General features: G+C 32.1%; 2 protein-coding genes across 3 annotated transcripts; both read left to right on the top strand.

Moving 5' to 3' along the window:
• The first annotated feature begins 1,331 nt into the window (after positions 1-1,331).
• Positions 1,332-9,195, top strand: LOC105320256 (baculoviral IAP repeat-containing protein 7-B). Its single transcript, XM_011418121.4, has 3 exons — positions 1,332-1,486; positions 5,552-6,131; positions 8,690-9,195. The coding sequence occupies exons 2-3, from the start codon at positions 5,636-5,638 to the stop codon at positions 8,809-8,811; spliced, it is 618 nt and encodes a 205-aa protein (XP_011416423.3). The 5' UTR covers positions 1,332-1,486; positions 5,552-5,635; the 3' UTR covers positions 8,812-9,195.
• A 3,662-nt stretch (positions 9,196-12,857) lies between these two features.
• On the top strand, positions 12,858-21,351 carry LOC105320255 (ras-related and estrogen-regulated growth inhibitor). Of its 2 annotated transcripts, none has more exons than XM_011418116.4 (4): positions 12,858-13,130; positions 16,620-16,676; positions 19,746-19,819; positions 20,463-21,351. In XM_011418116.4, the coding sequence occupies exons 1-4, from the start codon at positions 13,064-13,066 to the stop codon at positions 20,895-20,897; spliced, it is 633 nt and encodes a 210-aa protein (XP_011416418.2). In that variant the 5' UTR covers positions 12,858-13,063; the 3' UTR covers positions 20,898-21,351. The 2 variants fall into 2 exon arrangements, with proteins under 2 accessions (XP_011416418.2, XP_011416419.2); XM_011418117.4 differs by lacking the exon at positions 12,858-13,130 and adding an exon at positions 15,392-15,485.
• Positions 21,352-21,537: the final 186 nt, after the last annotated feature.

Here is a 21,537-nt window from a genome sequence, read left to right as displayed (position 1 = left end):
AAACTTTTATCTGCGCATGCTCAATAAACAAATCAAGTCGTACATAGAATATTTCTTATAATATGACAACAGGTACATCCCATTTTTTTTGTTCAGACCGAGTGCAACAGACCTGCAGCTTAGAGAGTCCAAACCGTAATGATTGTCATTTACCTTTTTTAAATTTTAAAATGGATTGCAAAACTTTTAACCTTTGCCTAATATATTTGAGTTGAACCCGGTGTGTACATAACAACGATTTAAGTATTTATACTTATATGTACATGTATTTATACTTATACAGGTTATAAAGATTTTCGCGCTGTGCAAATAAACCAATAATCGCCCTTTCTGTATGATATAAACCTACGGTAGTTTAATTATGTTGGTAATAATTAAATTTAACTTCATTTATAATTGATTAACAGAATCTACAGAAGCGATCAAAGAACCTAAAAAAACCCTAAACCATAAGTTGTGGATAAGTTGCGGGAGCGCTTCAAGCACCGGCAGCACAACCTCAAAATGACATTAGAGACTTTCATGAATTATCCCAAAAGTGCAGCATAAAGTAAAGAAGGTCCTGCATGTAATGGTTTTAATTACACATGGGGTGTAAAAGATGATAATTATACATTGTAATCCAGTGTGTGTTTTGTGGGATCGGAATAAACACATGGGCAGAGGAAGATGACATTTATAGCATCGAACATCGACTGTGGTCCTAAAACTTTTGATGATCCGCAAAAAACAACAATTAGATTTTTCGTACAGACTTTCTGAGTCATTTGCATGTGATTTTTTGTCATTTTGTTTGGAATAACAAACATATATATTTTAAGAAAAGTTCAAGTTGTAAACATTTTTTTATGGAAGGAATTATTTAATGGAATACATGTAAATATTAATTAAGCTGATCGACTGACATCTGACGTTGTACATTGTTTTTCATAACAAAATATATGTTCACTCTACTATAAAAATCTAAATACGTATTTATAGGTCGCTTGTGTGTGTGTTAATTAATATATAATTAATCCTTCCTGGTTCAACCGTTGTGTAGTGTACACATGTTTGTTTATCATGGATGTCTCAGGAAATCTGAGTTGTACTGTGATTTGTGAAAGGGTTTCATTTCTCGTGTTTCTGTGCATGCAATTACGCCTGACTTTAACTTTCATAGGCAATAAATGATTTTTTATGCCTTTACCATATCTTTCTTTATCAATGATTTATTCCACAACACCTGGCTTGCAAAGTTGATAAATTTAATATACGTATAAAATGCTTAAAGAGCTCGCCAAAAGAAATGCCACCGCGCCCATATGAGGCCGGGGTACGATTTCTTTAGAGTACGAATTCCATAAATACCTTCTATTTATACAGATCGGGTTCGGGATTACCTGGATCTATTTTTAGTTTGTTTACGCAATGTCCTTCCCCTTCCCGACTGTGTCGTCTTTGTGTGAGGATGGTTTGTTTTGTCTGTCTGATTACTTAGGATAATGTAAGTATCTTTGAATTATTATGTATTACTTGATTAAAATAATATTCCAAGTATAGTCAATGTTAACTACATGTATGAGAATAGTTTTCTTGTTTCGTTTTGACACACCACCGCCTTAATTAAAAAAAATAATCTGGTTTAGCCTTTCTGTCACAAAAATATGCCTATTCATTATCTATAGATGTGTACATTGTACTCCTCGTGACTTTTGATTGACATACATGTACATTGTATGATAGATTTGTAGATTAAGCACCCGGTACATCAAAATACCGAAATGACATGAATTGCTGATATGACATTTAAAATTATAACGTTACCTAAATAACGATAAAATCTTTAGAATTGAAATTGCCAATGCATTAGTGTTGTTATGTATCAGACTGTACATTTATATCTTTCAGTAGAATGCCTTATTACAAAAAAACAAAGAAATGAAGCTTTAGACTTGAGTTGAACAGGTCCAGTACAATCTCCAGATTTAGCTATATAGCTTGAATAAGCTAAATAGCTTTATTAAGCTATTCAGAATAGCTTCATTTAGCTATTTTGTCATACATTTTTCTTAAATGTGTAATTTTTTCAGTTAATTTAAAAAATCGCACTTTAGTGCAGTGATAATTTTCAACTTTGAACTGTTCTGTAAACAGTGCATGTAAAGATTACTCATAAGTTTGCATCTCCTTAAGAGACTTTGCACTAAAAGTTTTGGGGCAACTGATTCATGACCACACAGTTACTTCTTGAATGAAATATAAAGGAGGTCAGTTATGGTAAACAAGATAATTGATTGGTAATAATTTATCACAATGAGAAGAAATCATACTTATCCACGCTTCATTGCACACAAAATGGTGAACAGTTACCCAAACAATGGAAATATACATTTTGCTTAAAAGTGTTTAAAAGCTGCAGTGTTAAAACTATCTTACATTTGGGTCAAGTTTATAATGGTCAGTGGCGCAAATATGAGTAGCAAGTTAATTGCGATTTCTCGTCCATTTCTTACAATTAATATTTTCTTCAAAAACTGCATATAAATAGCTTTATTAAGCTATTTTGAATAGCTTTATAAAGCAATATAGCTTTTTCAAGCTATATAGCTAAATCTGGAGATTGTACTGGACCTGTTGAATAATAATCAGTAAAGTCAAAGAACGATAACTCCTACAACTTAAACTCCCTACTTCAATATATTAAAGATTGCAAAAAATATTTCGAAATTATGTAAACTCATTGACTGAATCTCTTCATTTAATAAGAATGAATAACTAAAATAATTGATTCATGATAACATAGGGCACTGCATGAGGACATGGGTCCACTAAAACAACTGCTACTTATCATTTGGAATATGCAATGATGAGTTTGATTACCAGTATATACTATATAATACATGTATATGTGAAAGAAAAATCAATTTGTATTTTAATTTCAAACTAATGATACTTATATTACATTAAATTGTATTATAAAAGGAACGACTTTATTACATGTAGCAATTAATAATAAAACAGTATTAAAAATAATTAATTAAACATATCATACACCTACTATACAATCAAAGTCTTTTAATACTAATGAGGTCTCGATGGTATTCACCATTTTTAGACTGTATTGATCTCTTTTCAAAGAAGAGCGCTATATAAAAATATAGGAGAATACCCAATTTTAAGGTAAAATATATGGATTTTTTCTTTCGCACATACTTTTTTCCTTATAGCATAACAAATTGTATCTAAATTTTTAAGGTAGATCTGATGGTTAATTGTTTGACCATCTAGCCTCCGTTATCAAGTACATTTGAGCCATAAAATGTTGATTGAAATGCAAATGAAATAGAACAATTTTTAACAAGACCTTGGACTTTCAGTAGGACATAGCTATCTATTTCTTGCGTCAAAGCAAGTTAAAAATGACGCTGATTCAAGCAAAACATGCACCGTAGTCTTTGCTCAAAAGCCGAACAATTCTTGTTGATATCAGAGGGCTGTGGCTGACAATGAAATAGACAGGCCTATATGTCACATTGCTGTTTGACACAACTACCCAAAGTCCATGCTCTTGTTAAAATGGTTCTGTGTTTATTCTATATTTCACTGTAGTACTACATGTACATGGAATTTATTGATATGTATTAAAATTTATATGAGGCGAATGAGAAGTAATTAATTTTATAAACCCTTCCCATAGAATGTTTCAGGCACATGATGAAACATGTTTAAATTCTTTAATTCTTTATTATATTGTGTGTATTACATGTAACAGTGCTTAGAAAAATGTCTGTAATATTTCTTCCAAGGTCTTGTTGATTTGAGAAGTTTTTATGAGTGTATTTGCCACTGGAGCTTTGTAGGAAAAATGAATTGAGAGGGACTCATTATTTTTGTTTTGGGACTGCACTAATAAATGATGTAGTTTTAATTGATTACAAAACAAATTCATGCAATCCTTCTATTGAATTTTAAGAAGATTGAATGAAATATTCAGTAAGTCATGAAGTTTTACTAATCAATGAAATGTTGGCATAATTAAAAAGATTATAATTTAATACTTTTAGTGTTAGGGTCTTTAGTAAATATAGGGACCTAGTATAGAGTATAATTCTCTGGGTTTATCAAGAAGAGAGACCCTGCCACCCCCACCCCACCTTTTTCTTGCAGCAAACTTTTTTCTAAAATTTACACATAAAAAATTAATTATCAGGGAGTTGCACCCCCCCCCCCCCCCAAAAAAAAAATCCGTTTTGAGAGAGAACATAAAAATTGAAATGAAAATAAGGAACATGAGAAATCAAGAGTGAAGTTAAAGGTACATGTACTATGCTACTCCCCCCTCTCCCCCCCCCCCCCAACCAACCCACCTACCCACAGATTAGGATTTCTTTAACTTCGGGAAGGAAGTGGGTTTTTTGTGGGTGTTTTTTGTTGTTGTCTTCATATTAATAAGATTTTTTGGATGAGTCTGCCCCCACCCACACCCCATCCCCCACTTTCAAAAACGATGTTACATGCCTGGTATGATTTGGAAAATGGAATTTATAATGTTTTACGATATAGTCGGGGAAGTCATTTCATTTTTATTGAATCCAATATAAATGTATTTTCATTTTCCTTGTGCTTCATTGGGAAGTTTCATAATTGTGGGGAAGTACTAAAGACAATTAGTTTTTAATGATAATTTTCATTTATTGATACATGTATTCATGAACAATATATAAACTCATGCTCGGATAACATGGATAATTTAAGGATAATCTTTAACCAGTTTATGGTACATGTAATCTTGCAGGTAAATGTCAATTAATTCATAATTAATATTGTTCAAATATTGCTTGTCCGATATTTTAAATTTTTTAATCATAACACATTGGGCATGTAAATTTTGAATAATATTTACTCCTAACAAAATCTTTCTAAATTAGTATTGATAAACATCAGTTGGTGTACAGTGCACTTTAATTAAGAAAAGATAGGTTCACAATCTAAATGTAAGTGTTTTTTGTATAAATGAGTCTGTAATTCCTTAAAATTTTATTTTTACTTCCATTGTTATAACCAACTCTACTATTTTCTTCTTGAACATGTGTGGTAAAATCAAGTACATGTTACGGAATTCCTATAAAATCTGGCTTGATGGTTAGCCTTTAGCTTGTCATCGGTAGAGTGATTTGTATGCCATTCAAACCCCACCAAAAGCAATGAGTGTCTACAATACATTTGGGGCCCTTGTTGGGGCGGGGTATTTTCTGGCGGGTTAGACAAATTTACTATGTCTAAACCTCACCCCATACATATAGGTGTTGGTACTCCAAATTGTTAAATAAGGACAAAGTTCTCTTTCCAGTGGTATCTGAAGCAAATTGAAAGTCAGAGGAAATAGATTTATCAAAAATCTCTAAACAAAGTTCTTAGGTTATGGTTATGGATAACCTTGCAAAAAAAGTGGAAGTGGTGGGGAGAAGGGGGGGGGGGGGAGCTAAGCCATATTCATTGAAATTCATCTCTTATAGGGTACCTTTAAAATGCTGAGTCTTACTCAAATTTCTATATTAATGATTTACAGGTTCCATGGATTTTGCAACAGATATTTAAACAAATTTATAGGACCTACCAATACAGAGCAATAAGAAATAGAAAAGAGTGCATTATGGAAGCAGATAGATCAAACTATGACATCATTCCCACATCCCCTCTAGAGCGATTCAAGCCCCTCCAAGTGGACATCAAAAAGAGATTGAATACGTTCAAGAATTATCCCAAAAATGCAGTAAAAAGCAAAGAAGATCTAGCACAAAATGGATTTCATTACATTGGAGATGGTCAAGATGATAAGGTCCAATGTGTATTTTGTGGGATCATAGTAAACAACTGGACAAAGGAAGATGACATCATGTCGGAACATCGTCGGTTTTCTAGAGACTGTATGCATATCTACCAGCTGGACCGCAAAAACTTCGGATCAATGATGAACGGAGGTTTATCACGAGCCGACCTCATCAGCAACTCGCTAAAGGCTGATATTGGAAGGCTCCCACAGATGAAAGAGCTCACTTTACGGTTGAATTCCTTCCGTGACTGGAAATACACTAAAGACGAAAAACCCAGTCCAGAGGCCATAGCTAAGGCAGGTCTGTTCTACACTGGTAAGTAGCAGCATTATCATGATTATAGGCCTACATGTTTAATACATTTACATACATGCACATGATTTATAGATATTTGTAGTTGCAAGCAAATTTCCTTATTTAACATAGGGTTTGTGTAAATTTACAGAAGAACTGAAAAGTTCTTCTGTGTGTGTAAACATTTTAACAGGGTCAAGGGGTCATATTTTTGATATTACAATAAACATGGCACACATCTACACTCATCATAGGCTCATGGTTTGACTGTTATATTCTTACAAACATGATTAAAAGCACTGTTATGTTCATGATTCTAAACAGTTTGACTTTCTCAAAGCATGGATGTTTAATTTATCGGTTTCTAAGCTGTTAATGAATTGCTATGCGCATTTATTTCTAATATAAATTCCCTGGCTTTTCATACTAGAATTCCAAGTTATAACTTGAAAATCCTAGGACCTATTTAAACGATGTTGTGTAATATTTAGTGTTCAAACTCAATGGTGTATTATGACTATATTAAGTAATTGAAATATATCAGTCTTGAAAATTGTATTATAGCAATTTTTTAACAAACAAATAAGAAGTCAAGTCTACACAAGTACTGGTTCTATCTTTAATTTGGATATAAAGTCTGCCCTTGATTCCAAACACTGGAAATGGTGCTTTTGTAATCAGTGACAGCAAACTATTTAACTAGGGTGTATACATAGGAATACATACTACTTCAAAACATATCTTAATTGTTTGTATCTTTTAAAATCTAATTATTTTATTATAAATAAGTTTTCTTTAAAAAAAACAATGCCTCTCAATACATTGCATTGATATTATCGATTATCTGCAAGTACTAAGTGTTGTCAGCAGTGATGATTTGTGCTTGGATCCAAACACTGTTTCACTTCCAATTTGCCAGAGTAGCTGCGTAGGAGAGTTGATTAAAATCAAGTTAATCAACTCCCAAAAATCATTGATTCCAATGATTTCTGTGCAATTTTCATTCATAATATCAGATTGCCATTAACATGCATGTTTGAATGACTTCCTATGTGTTGTCATGAATGAATTTATTGATATCAAGACACTAGAGGGGTGTAGGGAAATATATTCAGTATCGGGCCTCTCGAAATATACATACTAGTCACCTTTTGCCTTCTCCAAATGTATTTTTTAAGAACCCTAACTTTTATAAATATTTATTTCCATAAAGCTTCATCATGAGGTAAATTGCAAAACTTTTGTTGAAGGAATTTTTGTAGAAAATGTTCAGTTCTTTATGATAAGGATGGATTAAGACATAGCTTCCTTTTAATCAAGATTTCCTTGTATTTTAGTTCCTTCCTTGTGTAAAAGTTAGCTACATTAACTGTTTTACATGTATGCAAGTCTATAATAAAATCAGGACAAATATTATTACATGTACTTGTTAGGTTTGTTAGTGACTGACTATGGAAATATATTGGGTTGATCAATTTCATAGATGGCAGGGCAAAGCAGAGCATCTATGAGATTGATCAACCCAAGATATTATTGTCGTCTGTCAGTCACAAACATAATATTAAGTGTTTAATATTTTTCTAAGGATTATCAAGAGAGACATTTATTCACATGAAGTGATGATACATTGTACAATGTATATGCAAATTCATGTAAAAGTGACTAGGCCTTAATTACATCTCATCTAATTTTACCCAGTCAAGCTTTTTAAAATTCTCATTTTTCCCTTAAGTATCACCTTTTAGTAAGCATTTGAAAATCTTTGTTCCAACCTTGTTCATGTTCTTTTCCAAATTTTTGTAGCAAAATTAATTCTAAAAGTTTTCTCTTCCCCACCTTGGTTTGAGAAAACTTTGATGTTTTTTTCTGCTCCAGACCCAGCTAAGTGACATCTTTTTAAATGACAAGTACTCCAATTTTAAAAGTCATTTTAGAGGCAACTACTCCAAATAAAAAGAACTTAAATTGAACTTGGTTACTGTATTTATTAATGACAAAAGTTGAGAAGTATGCAAAATGTAGGTCATATTTCTAAATATATATTTTCACCAACCATCAGGGTTGTCTCTAAAAATTGAAGTAGAAGGGAGAAATAAAAAAGTAGAAGGGGATCTGAAGGTCTAGTTTATAGCTAGATTGTGTTTGAAATGCAATAATAGCCAGGTAATTACGTCACTTTAGGCGGGGGAATTCCCCACCTCCTGGGTCTTAGAGACAACCCTGAACCATACACAGAAATATATCAGGCAGTCACATGTAAATACATGTGTATTTAAACCAATGAAAATGTGACAGTTTAGTCGGAGAGGAAACAAAAACCATTATAAAGATCATGTAGATACTATTATAGATATATACTTTTAAATGTTCAGTCCCTTATAATTAATGTGTAAACAATTCCTTTACTAATTAAACATCTCTGAAGTCTAATGATCTTACAATTCTTGCTAAATTTATAGGCCTTAAATTGGCAGTGATACATGTAGTCACATAAAATTTGGTTTATATATTTTTTCCTCACAATACAAAATAACATGTTACATGTAATTAAAGGTTGCTGTTTATAATATTTCGATTAGGTAAGAATGACACGACACAGTGCTGGTATTGTGGGAATCTACTAGAGGAATGGGAGCCTGGAGACGAACCCAAACAGGAGCATGACAGCAATTTTCCTGATTGCAAACTGGCAGCGCATTAGAAATGTGCAAGGATAGACAACTCTTTAATAATTTTTTTTCCTAAAAATCCAGATTTGTTTTACCTGCTGTTTATACAAAAGATTGTAAACACAGTTGCCATGTATAAACTTTTGAATGGAGTGTCTCTCGTTGTTATTTAACCTTTTTGGTGCTTTTAGTTTCCATTGTAATGTTTTTCTTATATCCTTATTTATAGACATGTTGACAGACAGACACACAAATTATGACTTACAGAATGACATTCCGAGGACACATGACAATTTGGTAGCTAACCCTGCTAATTAATACAAAAACTGTTACAATTTACTGGTAAAAAAAACCTGTAATCCATCATAGCTCAGAATTGTGTAATTTATATCACAATAAAGAGAGTTTTACTGTTATTTTCTCTTTTCAAATTGTTATTAGTTTAAAGATATGTTTGAAATTGTTTTGTTGTTGATGTTTGTTATCTGTCACTAGTATTTGTTTTTGTCTTGTGTAATGTTTGATAATTGCTTTGTCAAGATATCAACATTGTTTGTGATATATTTGCTAACAAATTGAACCTACAACAATAGAATATTTTAGGATTCATAAATTACCTAGTAATCCTTTTTCACACCTTCAACTGAGAGTTGGTCACAATGTCCCACAATGGGATTGGAACAAACCACTGAGGGGTTTACTGCTGGGAGTTTGAAATCCCATTCAGTTAATTTATCACTGCAAATTATGAACACATTTTAAGACTGTTGCATGTTTAAAGATCAAAGGCAATACTGCACATTGTCTCTTATTGCAAAAAGTGAAGTATAAAATATTTTTACTGAAAGATCTGAATCTTCTGTAATAGTACACATTTAGCATGTATCATTTTTATGATAACAATTACTTCATGCAAGTTTTGAAGATATGAGAAAAAGATATAGATTATAACATGTGATATAGCAAAATATAAAGCAAATTTTGGCTTTACATACTTTCATGATAGAAAGAATTTAGAATGTTCATGAGATCGAATTTCAATTGTCAATACATGGTAAATAATACGCCACTGATAAATGATTGGAACTAAGGCTGTAGTCTTAGATTGTTGTAGGATTTTGTCAATTCAACACAAATCGGTCAAAATACATCAAGTTAACGAATAATGTCTGCATGTATAACAATGACAACCAATCATGTTATATATTTGTCTTGATTAAGAAAGGAATTGTGAAAGGTAAGTAAATTTAATGAATTTTAATTATTTATAATAATTTTCATAACATACCTAAATGTTCATTTAAATAACCTGTTATACTGTAAATTACTTTTTATTCCGCCACATCTTTTTTTCGCGTAACAATTACCGTATGCTAATTTCTTAAAGATAAGTGACCTGTTTTACTTAAAAGATTCAAATTGAGAATTTTCTGTTTACTGGTAGTAAAGCTGAATTTGCGAAAACGCGCGTAAAGAAAGATTTGTTCCATAAAAAGTTATGAACAGTTAATGATATTTTATTTACTAAATATTTACCGTGTACATACAGAGCTGTATATCTCATATTACTCTATTGTTTTTACTCTGAGCTATGAACTCTGGACAGTAATCGAGGGGGGGGGGTTAATATTATCTGATCACGCATTTTTGTGAAGTTACATGGATGCGCATCAAATTGAAAGAAACAAAAACATGAATAAATCAAGTCAAATTAAAAACTTAAATTTTATGTATTCCGAACGTATTCTTATAACCGTTTAATAATGAGCATTCATCAGTCTGCCGGGGAATTGTTTTTCTTTCCATTATACATGTACTTGTACATTGAACGAATTATAGATTTGTGTCATAATCAGTTTGATGTGTACGTTGTATATATGTAAATGTTTACACATTACTCGAGTTTTAATATGTTGTTGTTGTTTACATAGGAATCTTTTTATGGTAAGATATGGTGGTATTTTTTAAAATATCCTGATACATGAAACTATTACAAAAGTAAAGGGAGGAAGTGTGTGTGTGTGGGATGGAGGGGGGGGGGAGTAATTGTTCAAGTATTTATACACAAATCAAGAACATACCAAATGCTAACCGTATGAAAATTTCATGTATATTTTCTTTAATTTCACAAGAAAAAAAATGTTCAGAGAAATGGCTATATTATAGATAGATACGGAAAATATATGCTAAGTTGTATAGTGAAAAAAAATATGAAATTTTTTGTCAAACATTGTAATTATGAATTAATCGCCCATTGCTTATTAGACCCTTTCTTTATGCAGTTTATAGAGTGCCTCAGAACATTATTAACTTAATGGTAAATTTTCAAAAAATTTGATTTTTTTTGTAACTGCCTGGCTATTTATAAGTTTTAGAATTTCTTAATTAATTTATATTTCTTATGAATGTATAAATATTTTCATTAGCTTATTATATATGTTTATAATTTATATTTTTATGGTCTTGCATTGTTTTGTTTTTTTTTATCAATAAATTCATGACAATTTTCTCGTTTAATTTGATGAAATAAGAAACACCCTCAAGTTTTTAATAACTCTTTTGAATACCTTTTTAAACAGATAAATATTTATATATACATAGAGCTGATGCTTGGAATGATGAAGTGTTGTATTAGAAAATGAAGAAGAAAGCAATGTATGAGATGATATACAGCGCGATTTGACATTAATACCCCACAGATCGTTTACATGTACCATATGTTTAAGCAATCGCGAACGCCTTTCTCTCCAAATAATATAGATCTCTTTGACCGTTCTTTTAGCAGTTTAACGCAACTAAAAATTGTAATTTTTGGCAGTGGAGGGCTGGTATCATACATGTATTGTTATAACAATAAAATGGTAAAAAGTACAAATATAGAAACTGGATTCTATAGGTCCAACCGCCAGTTGAACAAAGATTTCAGGAAGCAGAAAATTATACATTATCACAGAATCAGTCTGAATATTAAATTACATATGACAGACCAACCACAAGCTACATATATGAACTGAATGAACCATACTAAGCGAAGCTCTTTATATTTTACGCACGTTGTTGTTCAATGCATTGGGCTTGAGATCACAAATCAAACACCCGCCGAATAGTAATGGAAAAAAATATCAAAAAGGGACGGAAACGATAACTTGGGACAGGCTATAGTATTTTTGGTGACTATCAGATATTAGTATAAGACTATTTTGGCCGTTACAGATCAATCCTACACGTCGTGGTTATATAGGAACTGAAACGATTAAAACAAAATAAAAAAATATGTAACCTTTTTTACTTCCATCCATCGACCATTTTCTTATCTATCTTTGAAGAAAAAACCGATTTTTTTTAGAATTAAACTGACAGGGCTGAAGTCTGCAAGATTTAGTTATATTAAGTTTATTGAAACTTTCATCGACATACATGCAACAATCACGAACCAATGCGGGTTCCGTATTTTTTTTCTGCAACGTCACTTCTTTCATACCCTTATGAATCACCAATTTCAAATAGGCCTAAAGTATTTTATTGTTTAAAAAACACATTTTTACTGCGATGCTTTGGTATTTATTTTCATAGCCCCCCCCCCCCCATACAGAGTGCAGATTTATATATGTTACATAATAGTTATAAAACTAATTTACTACAATTCTATAGTTGTATATTCTATGAATTTTAAAACTTTAATGTATTATCTCTTAAAGCGATTTTTTCTGTGCATTGGACATTGTCTGAAATTCTAACATAAACATAATTGTTTTTAAATTAATTCAAGATATTTCTTATCCATCAATTATCAACACAAAACTGGCTTATTCCAGTGCTTCAGTGATTTAAGCAATCAGACTAATGAACAGCATGAATACGATTTTCTCTAGCTAAAAATAAATGATGTAGTAAATTTCAATGGTTTTAAACGTTTCTTATCATGCATCATCGGAGCAAAAATTGAACGCCTGATGGGGGTTTTATACGTGATTGACACCCACACATTTCATAAGAAATAATCTCAAAATTCTGCGGGTGGTATTTTTTATTAGCTATATAGGTTCTGTATTATATATAGCTTGACATAGCAATTGGAACTAGATGCTTTGCTGAAACTTCAGTATAGTGTTGGACGGGCGTCTAGTCTTACGCGGGGTTCGTCTTGTATATTTATTATGTCAAATGATGCTCACTTTGGAAACAAGCCAACCAGCTAAAGCAAATGCATAAATATTTCTAGAATCTTTTAAAAACAGATTCTGTCTGTCAATTTATTGCCGATCTCTTCTTCGCGGTGTAAACATGTCGGTCCGGAGATTCACGGGAGCTAAAATCGTGGTGTTTGGCGGTCCCGGGGTCGGGAAGACGGGTGAGTATTTCCATAAAATTATGTTTGCATTATTGTGTAATTATAAATAACTGTGCGATAAGAAGAATATTTCATGAGTTTATACTGTCAACATTTTTTTCATAACGTATTACATGACTGTATGCTGTGTCTGAAAATTAAATGTAGAGTTTTCATTATACTTATGCATCAAGTTGACTTTAAAAAAGTATAATATGAAGGCAAATACGAGCAAAATTTATTTGAATTTTTTGTTAAAGAGATATTTTTTGTCTTTTCATTTTTCATTTATTTACTTATTTATTTTGGTAAATTTTTATGAATTAAATGCTGTTAAAATTGCTTTTATGTAGTGTTATCTTTTTAAGCTAATTAGCATGCACAAGATTATTAAATATTAACAATCATTAAACATCCTCCAATATACTACTTCAATCAATATATATCGCTTTGATTTGAAGATATTTTATTCTAATGATACATGTTAGGGATTAAACACAGTCATGCTTAAATTTGTTTTCCTAAAAATCAATTAAAAAAAGAAATTTTAAACTATCATACCGAGCTATGATGTGAACTTATTTTACAGGAATTTCTGCAATTTGATAAATATAATTGCATTAACATTCTTCATATCTCGCGAAAAAGAAGAAATATTTATAAACAAAAAAAAAACCTCCTATGAAAATGATATTCATCTAATGATTTCGGGAACTGTCGGTACAAAGTATGCTTTCACCACTGCGTTAGCTTGAACAATAATTGAAAGAGATCGTCTAAAGTGGAACGAACTGAAGATCTGTGTTCTTTTCCTAACACTTCTTATATTTTCCATGTGCTCTGCTCTTTTTTTCTTATTTTGACGAGTTTTTAGGTACAGGATCAAACACATAAAGCTCGATACAAGCGTCTGATTCGTTATCTGCAATTTGTCTTCTTAAAAAAACGACAGGGTTTTTTGGAATAAACGAAATAAAGCGATTTAATTTGGCGATGTGTTAACTCGTGTTGCGACGTTATGAAGCAAGCGGCTTTCTTGTTGATGTTCTAGGAGTATTGTAAGCTTTAATTGACCGAGAATATATAGTCAGGAGATTATGAGTTACTACATGGAAATGAGATAATGGTGATGAGGATTATCGCCAACATTATCCGAATACTCATCAACATCATTTACATGCGTGACGCCATTGGCGTGATGCTGCATCATCAGTGACAGCCATGCCCGGCACAGCTTATAAAAGTGCACTGGGGTGGGGGTGGCCACGACCAGCAAAACCTCATATCTTTTGGGTTTTTTTTGGGGGGGGGGGGTTCAAGTTTTGATGGAATTATTTCTATTGGGTCGTGAATGACACTGGTGGTTTGAGAAAGATATAGCGAGAAGTACATGTAGTATAAACAAACAGCTAACTTTGAGTGCTAATGGAGATATGCTTTTGATTATATTAAATTGAATCGAACAACAGGCAAAATGTTTACAAGTCCGAATTACATCTGCCGTTTTCCTGGGGATTTTAACGATTTCATTATTTGACATGCCAGGTCCTGAAATATATATGCATATATGTACAAACAGTGTATGTACCTGTGTACGATATAGATTATCATCCACAGCTTTTAATTTTAGCCTTGATTTATAGTACAGGGTAAAGTACATTTTGTAGATTACATAATGTTTTCTCCATGTTCTCAGCGATGCGATTTTTTCTTTACCTTTGTATCACGCGCACCAACACTTTTACAAAATTTTGATTATACCTGGATTACGTTTTGAAAATAAGAAATCAAAACTTGAGAGAGACCCACATGGTAGACTTATTTCTGCAGCGTTAATTTGTTTATATCCAGATCCCCCTGTGAGCAATCTAAAAATGACGTGATTCAAGCGCTTCAGATCCCCTGATCAACATGAGATCTATTGACGAGATTAACTACCGGAAATTACATCGGGAACAAATCAATCAACTTTAAACTCGACTTCTCGCGAGATTTCTGTTTTGTTTGGAGATGTCTGTGTTCTACATGCCAATATGTCCGTCTTTCTCACCCTTTTCTGAATCATTGTAAGCAGACAGATCTATGTATACAGCTATCTGCCGCGTAATGTATTTAAATTCCGAGTAATGAAAGGGTTTTTGGATATCCATAAAAACTACTGGTATATTCTTTCAAATAATAATAAATACTGTTCTTTATATGATGAAAATATACATTATTTCGTATACATTTTTTCTAGCGAGGAGTCATTCTAATTCGGAATGGGCCAATTTCATTAGATTGTCAATTTTTCGAAAAGTTCGTTGTGAAGTTATTTCGCAGATGGGCTTGTTTGTATAATGAATTTTGCAATGAATCCGGAATAATATTTGTTGGGTAAGTGCTTATGGTGTCAACAAAAACTTCAAAATTAAGCTACAAATGATTACACAATATTTTGTAAATTCTTGCCAGTTTTCACATTATTGCCACCAATAAAGTTGATTAATATGTAGGGTAAGAAAATCATGTACCAATATACGTACATGCCTGTACATTAGTCACGTAGCGCAGCTCTCATAGACATTTATACACAAATATTACATAATCATGTCTATGATAAAGTGGAATACGCTCTGTAAAAATGCCATCTTTTTTTTCCATACGAACCGAGTTTGTTGGCGTTGAAAAGAGTTGCTTATTAAATAAAACACCCCCTAGCACATCTTTCTTGGGTTCTTTCATTTTCAACATTAAAAAGAAATTGAACTTTCATATTTCCTTTGTTTAAGTAAATAAAAAATGGTTTGATGTTGGTATGTTTTCCCTAACTAAATGAAGGTCTAATGTAAAGTTAACGATTGTAGCGCCATCTGTCGACCTAATGGCGGCAGATGATGGGTTATAATTCCCTTCCGCCGAGTCAAGATAACCCCCAGGGGAGAAATCATGTAGTGTTATTGATCTCCGAAGATCTCCTAAAAACAAATATGCCGATAAGTCGACTTGTGTTATACGCCATGTTTTTTTTTAGAGACGTAAGCAATATTTGCAGTTGGATTACTCTGCGTAATTCTGAGTGCACCTAAACCCGTTTGTAACCTTTGTGCTTGTACATGTTTATTAAAGATCGATTGAAAGTCTAGTTTTCCAATAAAGATAAGCCTGCATTTTTTTAGACATTGATATATATATACTTAGTGTCACAACGTTTGAAAGAAAGATGAATTTGATTTAAATAATATTATTTTTGTGTGTTGGTTAAATATTATGTCATTTTTTCAAGATGCTTCTTACATCTTTTTTATAGTTTTGAACCAATTTGCATAATTGCCTTCAATTCTATTTATCATTGTGCAGTTGCAGTAACATGCATCCTAATAATCAAATACATGTATATTATGAAAAATCGTAGTAATATACAAAATATTTGTGTATTCGATTTCAAGTATTTCAATGTATCCTATGTTTTATTTTACATGACTTAGCCTAATTTATCAAGTATGTAAACATATTATTACTTTATTTCAGCATTTGTGGTCCGGTACATGACAAAGCGATACATAGGGGACTACGATAGGAACAAAGGTAAGACAGACAACGGCGGGGTCTGTGTGTGTAGATATATAAGACAGACAGACAGACGGATTAATGGATTAAAGAGGGGACAGGCACTGTAAACTAAGAATTATACACACATGATAAATATTGGCGAGATTTGCGAGCATAAGGTTACTTAAGGATATATATATATATATACCTTAAATTGTGGAAAAAAAATAAAAGAAAGTTTGTATGATATTGTAAATCTATACACAATTACGTGTATAAATTCTACAACGACACGAGTGAACACAACCCGAGGATGAATAACAGGGAGGGCGGTTAGAGGTGGGATGAGGGTGGTAGCTGAATTTGTGTGACCAAAAATCATTATAAAGCAAGTTGACATTATCACTCATCAAGCCAATAAAAAGCATTTTCAGGGTTCTTTGGGTGTCCAAAGGAAACAGTACGATGTACAAAAATATCATTCTAAATGCTGGTATCTAAAGACTTTCTGCAGAATATAATGAATATTATTTGGGAAGAAAAAAACATTAAACATGCTACTGTGGTTTCATTGATATTCAAGGGTATTTATTTTCGTGGATAAAGTAAAAATCACAGATTCAAGGATACGCAAATTCGTGGCCAATAACCTTATCAATACAAAATGATAATGAAAATTGCACTTCAATGAACACTTAATTTCGTGGATCAACTGAATAACGAAATCCACGAAAATTGGTATGAATCAACGAATATTGATGAAACCACAGTATTATGAAACAGAAAAAAAATACCTTTCTTGAATGTATTTAGAAAACGTAATGTAAACTCATGTAAAATATATGTGTAATTGTCCATTAATTTTGAAAAAAAATACTCAATATAGACCTACATATATAAAAAAGTTAGCAAAAATATTGGATTCAAATTTAGAAATTGGTAAACAAGTATGCCATGCGTCTCTTTTCATTGTTTCCTGATGCCCGTTTCATTCATTAGAATATCTTAAAACTGCATTTTGAAAATATACAGTCATATTAGAATGAATAACTAACTTCAACATTTCTTTCAACTATTTTTTTTAAAAAGTGTGTCGTAATAGATTGAAAATAGATCAAGGAAGTAAAATAAAAAAAGAAAGTGTTATCTAATCATGTGATGTCTAAGTACTTGTATTTTAGAGCCTTCATTTCCCATCATAAAGTACTGTAAACAGATGATTTTAAGTTGTCTGTGGGTTTTTTTAAATACGTAAAGTCGGTAGTAGCATAGCATAAGGTTGTTTCGGTTTTTTAAGGGCATTTAAAATGTTGATTGTGTTGAGAGAGAAGTCCGGATTACCCATGTTTTATTTTTGTCCCATTATTCGGCTGAGTATGACACACATTTGTGGAAGGTGTGTGCACCTTCTTTACATTTTATATAAAATGTTCAAACATTCCCTTAAATAACCCCGCGCCTAATAAAAAAAAATGCACTATACTCATTACCGTCTATTAGTCGGTAATCCTTCAATAGCTAAAAATATCGTCTTCAAATGAATTCCTGGCTATCAACAAATCCTGTCATAAATTATTTCATACAATTTTTTTTATCATTTCATGGCAAGATACGGAACACATGTGTTAGTTATCCTTACGATAAGAGCCAAAATATTGGATCAACCTACCAATGTATTTGAAGAAGAGAATAAGAAAACATCCTTGAGACTATATGGTTTTATACCAGAACTTGTGGTTTTGGATATAGAATCAAAGCATCTCAAAGATTCTTTTCCAAGCGTCGTTTACATATCCTTGTAATAACAAACTTATTCCAAAGAATGGTGTACACTTCTAAGAAATGAATGTATTGAATTTGGATACAGTTTGGAGAATTTGTGTACTCTCCAATTCAGAAAATCTCTCTCTCTCTCTCTCTCTCTCTCTCTCTCTCTCTCTCTCTCTCTCTCTCTCTCTCTCTCTCTCCTTTGTGAAGAAAAAAAATGTAACAGCAGTGTTTGATTTGTTTATGATAATAGAATAAATTTTGAAAATTTATATTTGTGTAATATAGCTTGAAATTCATCAAGTGGGGGGAATAAACAGCTATTCTCATGTTCATTTTTTTTCACAGAAGAGGGTGACCATATTACGCTTTTGACGTTATATTTAAAATGTATATTTTTCATAATGAAATATATATATCCCTTATCTAATAATATGCATCACTGGATAGTATATACAATTTTTTATTTAAGGAATGGCTTTATGATAATTTTGAGCACGCCCACGGCCGTATTTGATTACCTCATAATACTCAAAGAATGATTCCTTGTTACGTAGTTATATAATTTTCAGCAATTTTATCACATAGACACTGGAAAATGTAAATGATATGAGATAAATATATAACGTCTTGCTTATGTGTGTTTTATGATATTGGCAACATTAATATTTTACTTTATTCACTCTATTTCATTGTGAATCCACGTGATTTACCTACAGGCTGTCTCCGGTTTAAATATTTCATCACATAAAAAAAACGTATTTAGGTTTTTTCTGGAACGTTCCAGCAATTTAAACTACCAACATTTAACTAGATACAGTAAAATTCGACATATCAATTTTAATCATTGACAGTTTTATTAATTATTATTTTACTTCAAAATGAAGGAGCATGTTTGTTCAACAATCTTATTAAAGTTCTTAAAATTGTATTCGTTTAAAATGCTCTCCTAGTGTTTAAAATATGAGGACTTTTCCAAATCTATATATAGATTTGACATAACTTAAAGGTCCTGTTTACCTATTTGTTGAACAATTTTAGATTTGTCATATTTAACCTATTTGTGTTATCTTCAGACCAGTCACTGATACTAACACTCACTGATAGTATCTCGCTGGTTTCTCTTTGAGTTTTATCCCGCAAAACATCGAAAACGTCGAAAAGAAATGAGAAATTCTATACGTTTGACATTCCAATTCATCAAACGTCTGCGAGATATATACAAATTTCATCTTACATTTCGTTTCAAGTCATACATGCCAGTTTGTTTTGACACGTGTGTATTTTCATCCTGATAGATAACTGATTGTAATGTAGATTTTGTTCTATTTTTAACAGAGATGCTCTATAATCACAAAATACCATCGCCACGTGATGACGTCACTCTGGAAATCATCGACACGGCAGCCAATGTAAGTGTATAGCATATAACATCCCAAAAGAAATACACAATGTTGAGGAAACCGGCAATTTATAGGCAATGAATTCTTTTTTGCAGAGAAGATAAAGAAATAAACATTGCAATATCCCAAGGCATTTAATGCTATTCATAGCATAAAAAGGACGTAAAGATTCAATCGACATCAAATGGATAAGTGAACAGCTGTTAACAATTGATGGTTCACATAAGTTTTGAAACATACTTAGAACTGTATACAGAGAGAAACATGAATGCAATAAAGTTTGTCGTGTTTATTAGGTTTCTTTCTTGATTTGAGTAAATACAATCTGAAACAGAAACATGCATATAAAATAAACGTTTATGTATTTCAGATGGATTTTGTTTATTGATATCTAATGCGCATGATGGGTGCAGTCTCAACATTTGCTCTATTATAAGTTAATATTTAAATTAGAACATCATACGTATGCACAAAAATCATTTTGAAAATGATTTTGGTATATTAATAATTTGTTAATCCCTTTAGATGTAGTTCCCAAGCTCTCTTTCCACATGCATCTGATATAAATTATCAAGCTTTATATTGTATTACTTCATAAAATCCTATACTTTCTTTAAAATAAGTATTTATAGTATGGTGTTTTGTGTTTTAGGACAGCACAGAACACAAGGAGAACCACATCAAATGGGGCGACGGGTTCGTGTTCATCTACTCCATCACAGACAAGTCAAGTTATGAGTACGCGTACACTCTAAAAGACATGCTGGTCAAACAAAGGGGTCAGGAGATCCCAGCTGTGGTGATAGCGAACAAATGTGACCTGTTATCTGTGAGGAAAGTCAGTGACAGTGAAGGGACTACTTTGGCGGAGCAATTAAACTGTCCGAAGTTCGACGTCTCAGTGGCGGATGGATATAGCGGTGTTTCGGAAGCCATGGATGAACTCGTTATTCAGTTGAAGCGGGAGTTTGTGAAACATTGTTCTCAGGCCGCCGTGGTGGCTAATGATAAGACAAAATCTAAGCTGTTTACTTTCAAGAAAGGGTTCAAGAAAAGAATAAGTCGAAGCCATAGCGACACCGTCTGAATTGATACATGCATATACACTTTGGATCATTTTAAAAGTGTAAATTCAGATTGTGCCAGCATTCACTGTTACTAGATTGGAACTCCCGACTGTTTGTATTTTTCGGACTACACTTAATCCATGGTATTGCGTGAACATATACATGTGCTATATACGAACACACAATGAAATATGCACATCATTCTGCCGAAAAGGTTAATTTCACTGTTTCAGCAGCTATATAATATCATATATACTAGAGTTGTTTGCCTGAAAACATATTATATTTATGCTACATGTACAATCTATATTTAACAAATTTCCAGAAGCGGATAACGCGCGCTGAGGTTTGCTTGTATGAAACAGAATCAGTGGAAACATTAGTCTTTGAAAACGTCATTGCAAAAGTGTGATAGCAAGATATTGCATACTTATGCATGTACATAATTTTTATTAAAATAAATCATTATCTTTCTCTGTTATCAAATACATTTGGGTATAAAGTAACTGTACATGTTGGAAACCTCATGGTAGACTGATACAGTAAAATCGTCTTATATTAAACCTGGCTAAATTGTACTAAAAGTACTTGGTTCTTGAAAACGATATTAATGTAGATATAGTATTAAATCAATAATTATGATAAATTAAGATTGTGTCT

This window comes from Magallana gigas, chromosome 9 (genome assembly GCF_963853765.1).
Source record: "Magallana gigas chromosome 9, xbMagGiga1.1, whole genome shotgun sequence".
Lineage (NCBI taxonomy): Eukaryota > Metazoa > Mollusca > Bivalvia > Ostreida > Ostreidae > Magallana > Magallana gigas.
Note: the sequence above shows the minus strand (reverse complement) of the source record. Positions and strands in the feature narration are given on the sequence as shown.

Coding starts and splice junctions, on each gene's coding strand:
- LOC105320256 (XM_011418121.4), top strand. CDS start 5,636: ATGGAAGCAGATAGATCAAACTATGACATCATTCCCACATCCCCTCTA. Junction 6,132..8,689: donor GGCAGGTCTGTTCTACACTG/GTAAGTAGCAGC, acceptor TATTTCGATTAG/GTAAGAATGACACGACACAG.
- LOC105320255 (XM_011418116.4), top strand. CDS start 13,064: ATGTCGGTCCGGAGATTCACGGGAGCTAAAATCGTGGTGTTTGGCGGT. Junction 13,131..16,619: donor TCCCGGGGTCGGGAAGACGG/GTGAGTATTTCC, acceptor ACTTTATTTCAG/CATTTGTGGTCCGGTACATG. Junction 16,677..19,745: donor GGACTACGATAGGAACAAAG/GTAAGACAGACA, acceptor TATTTTTAACAG/AGATGCTCTATAATCACAAA.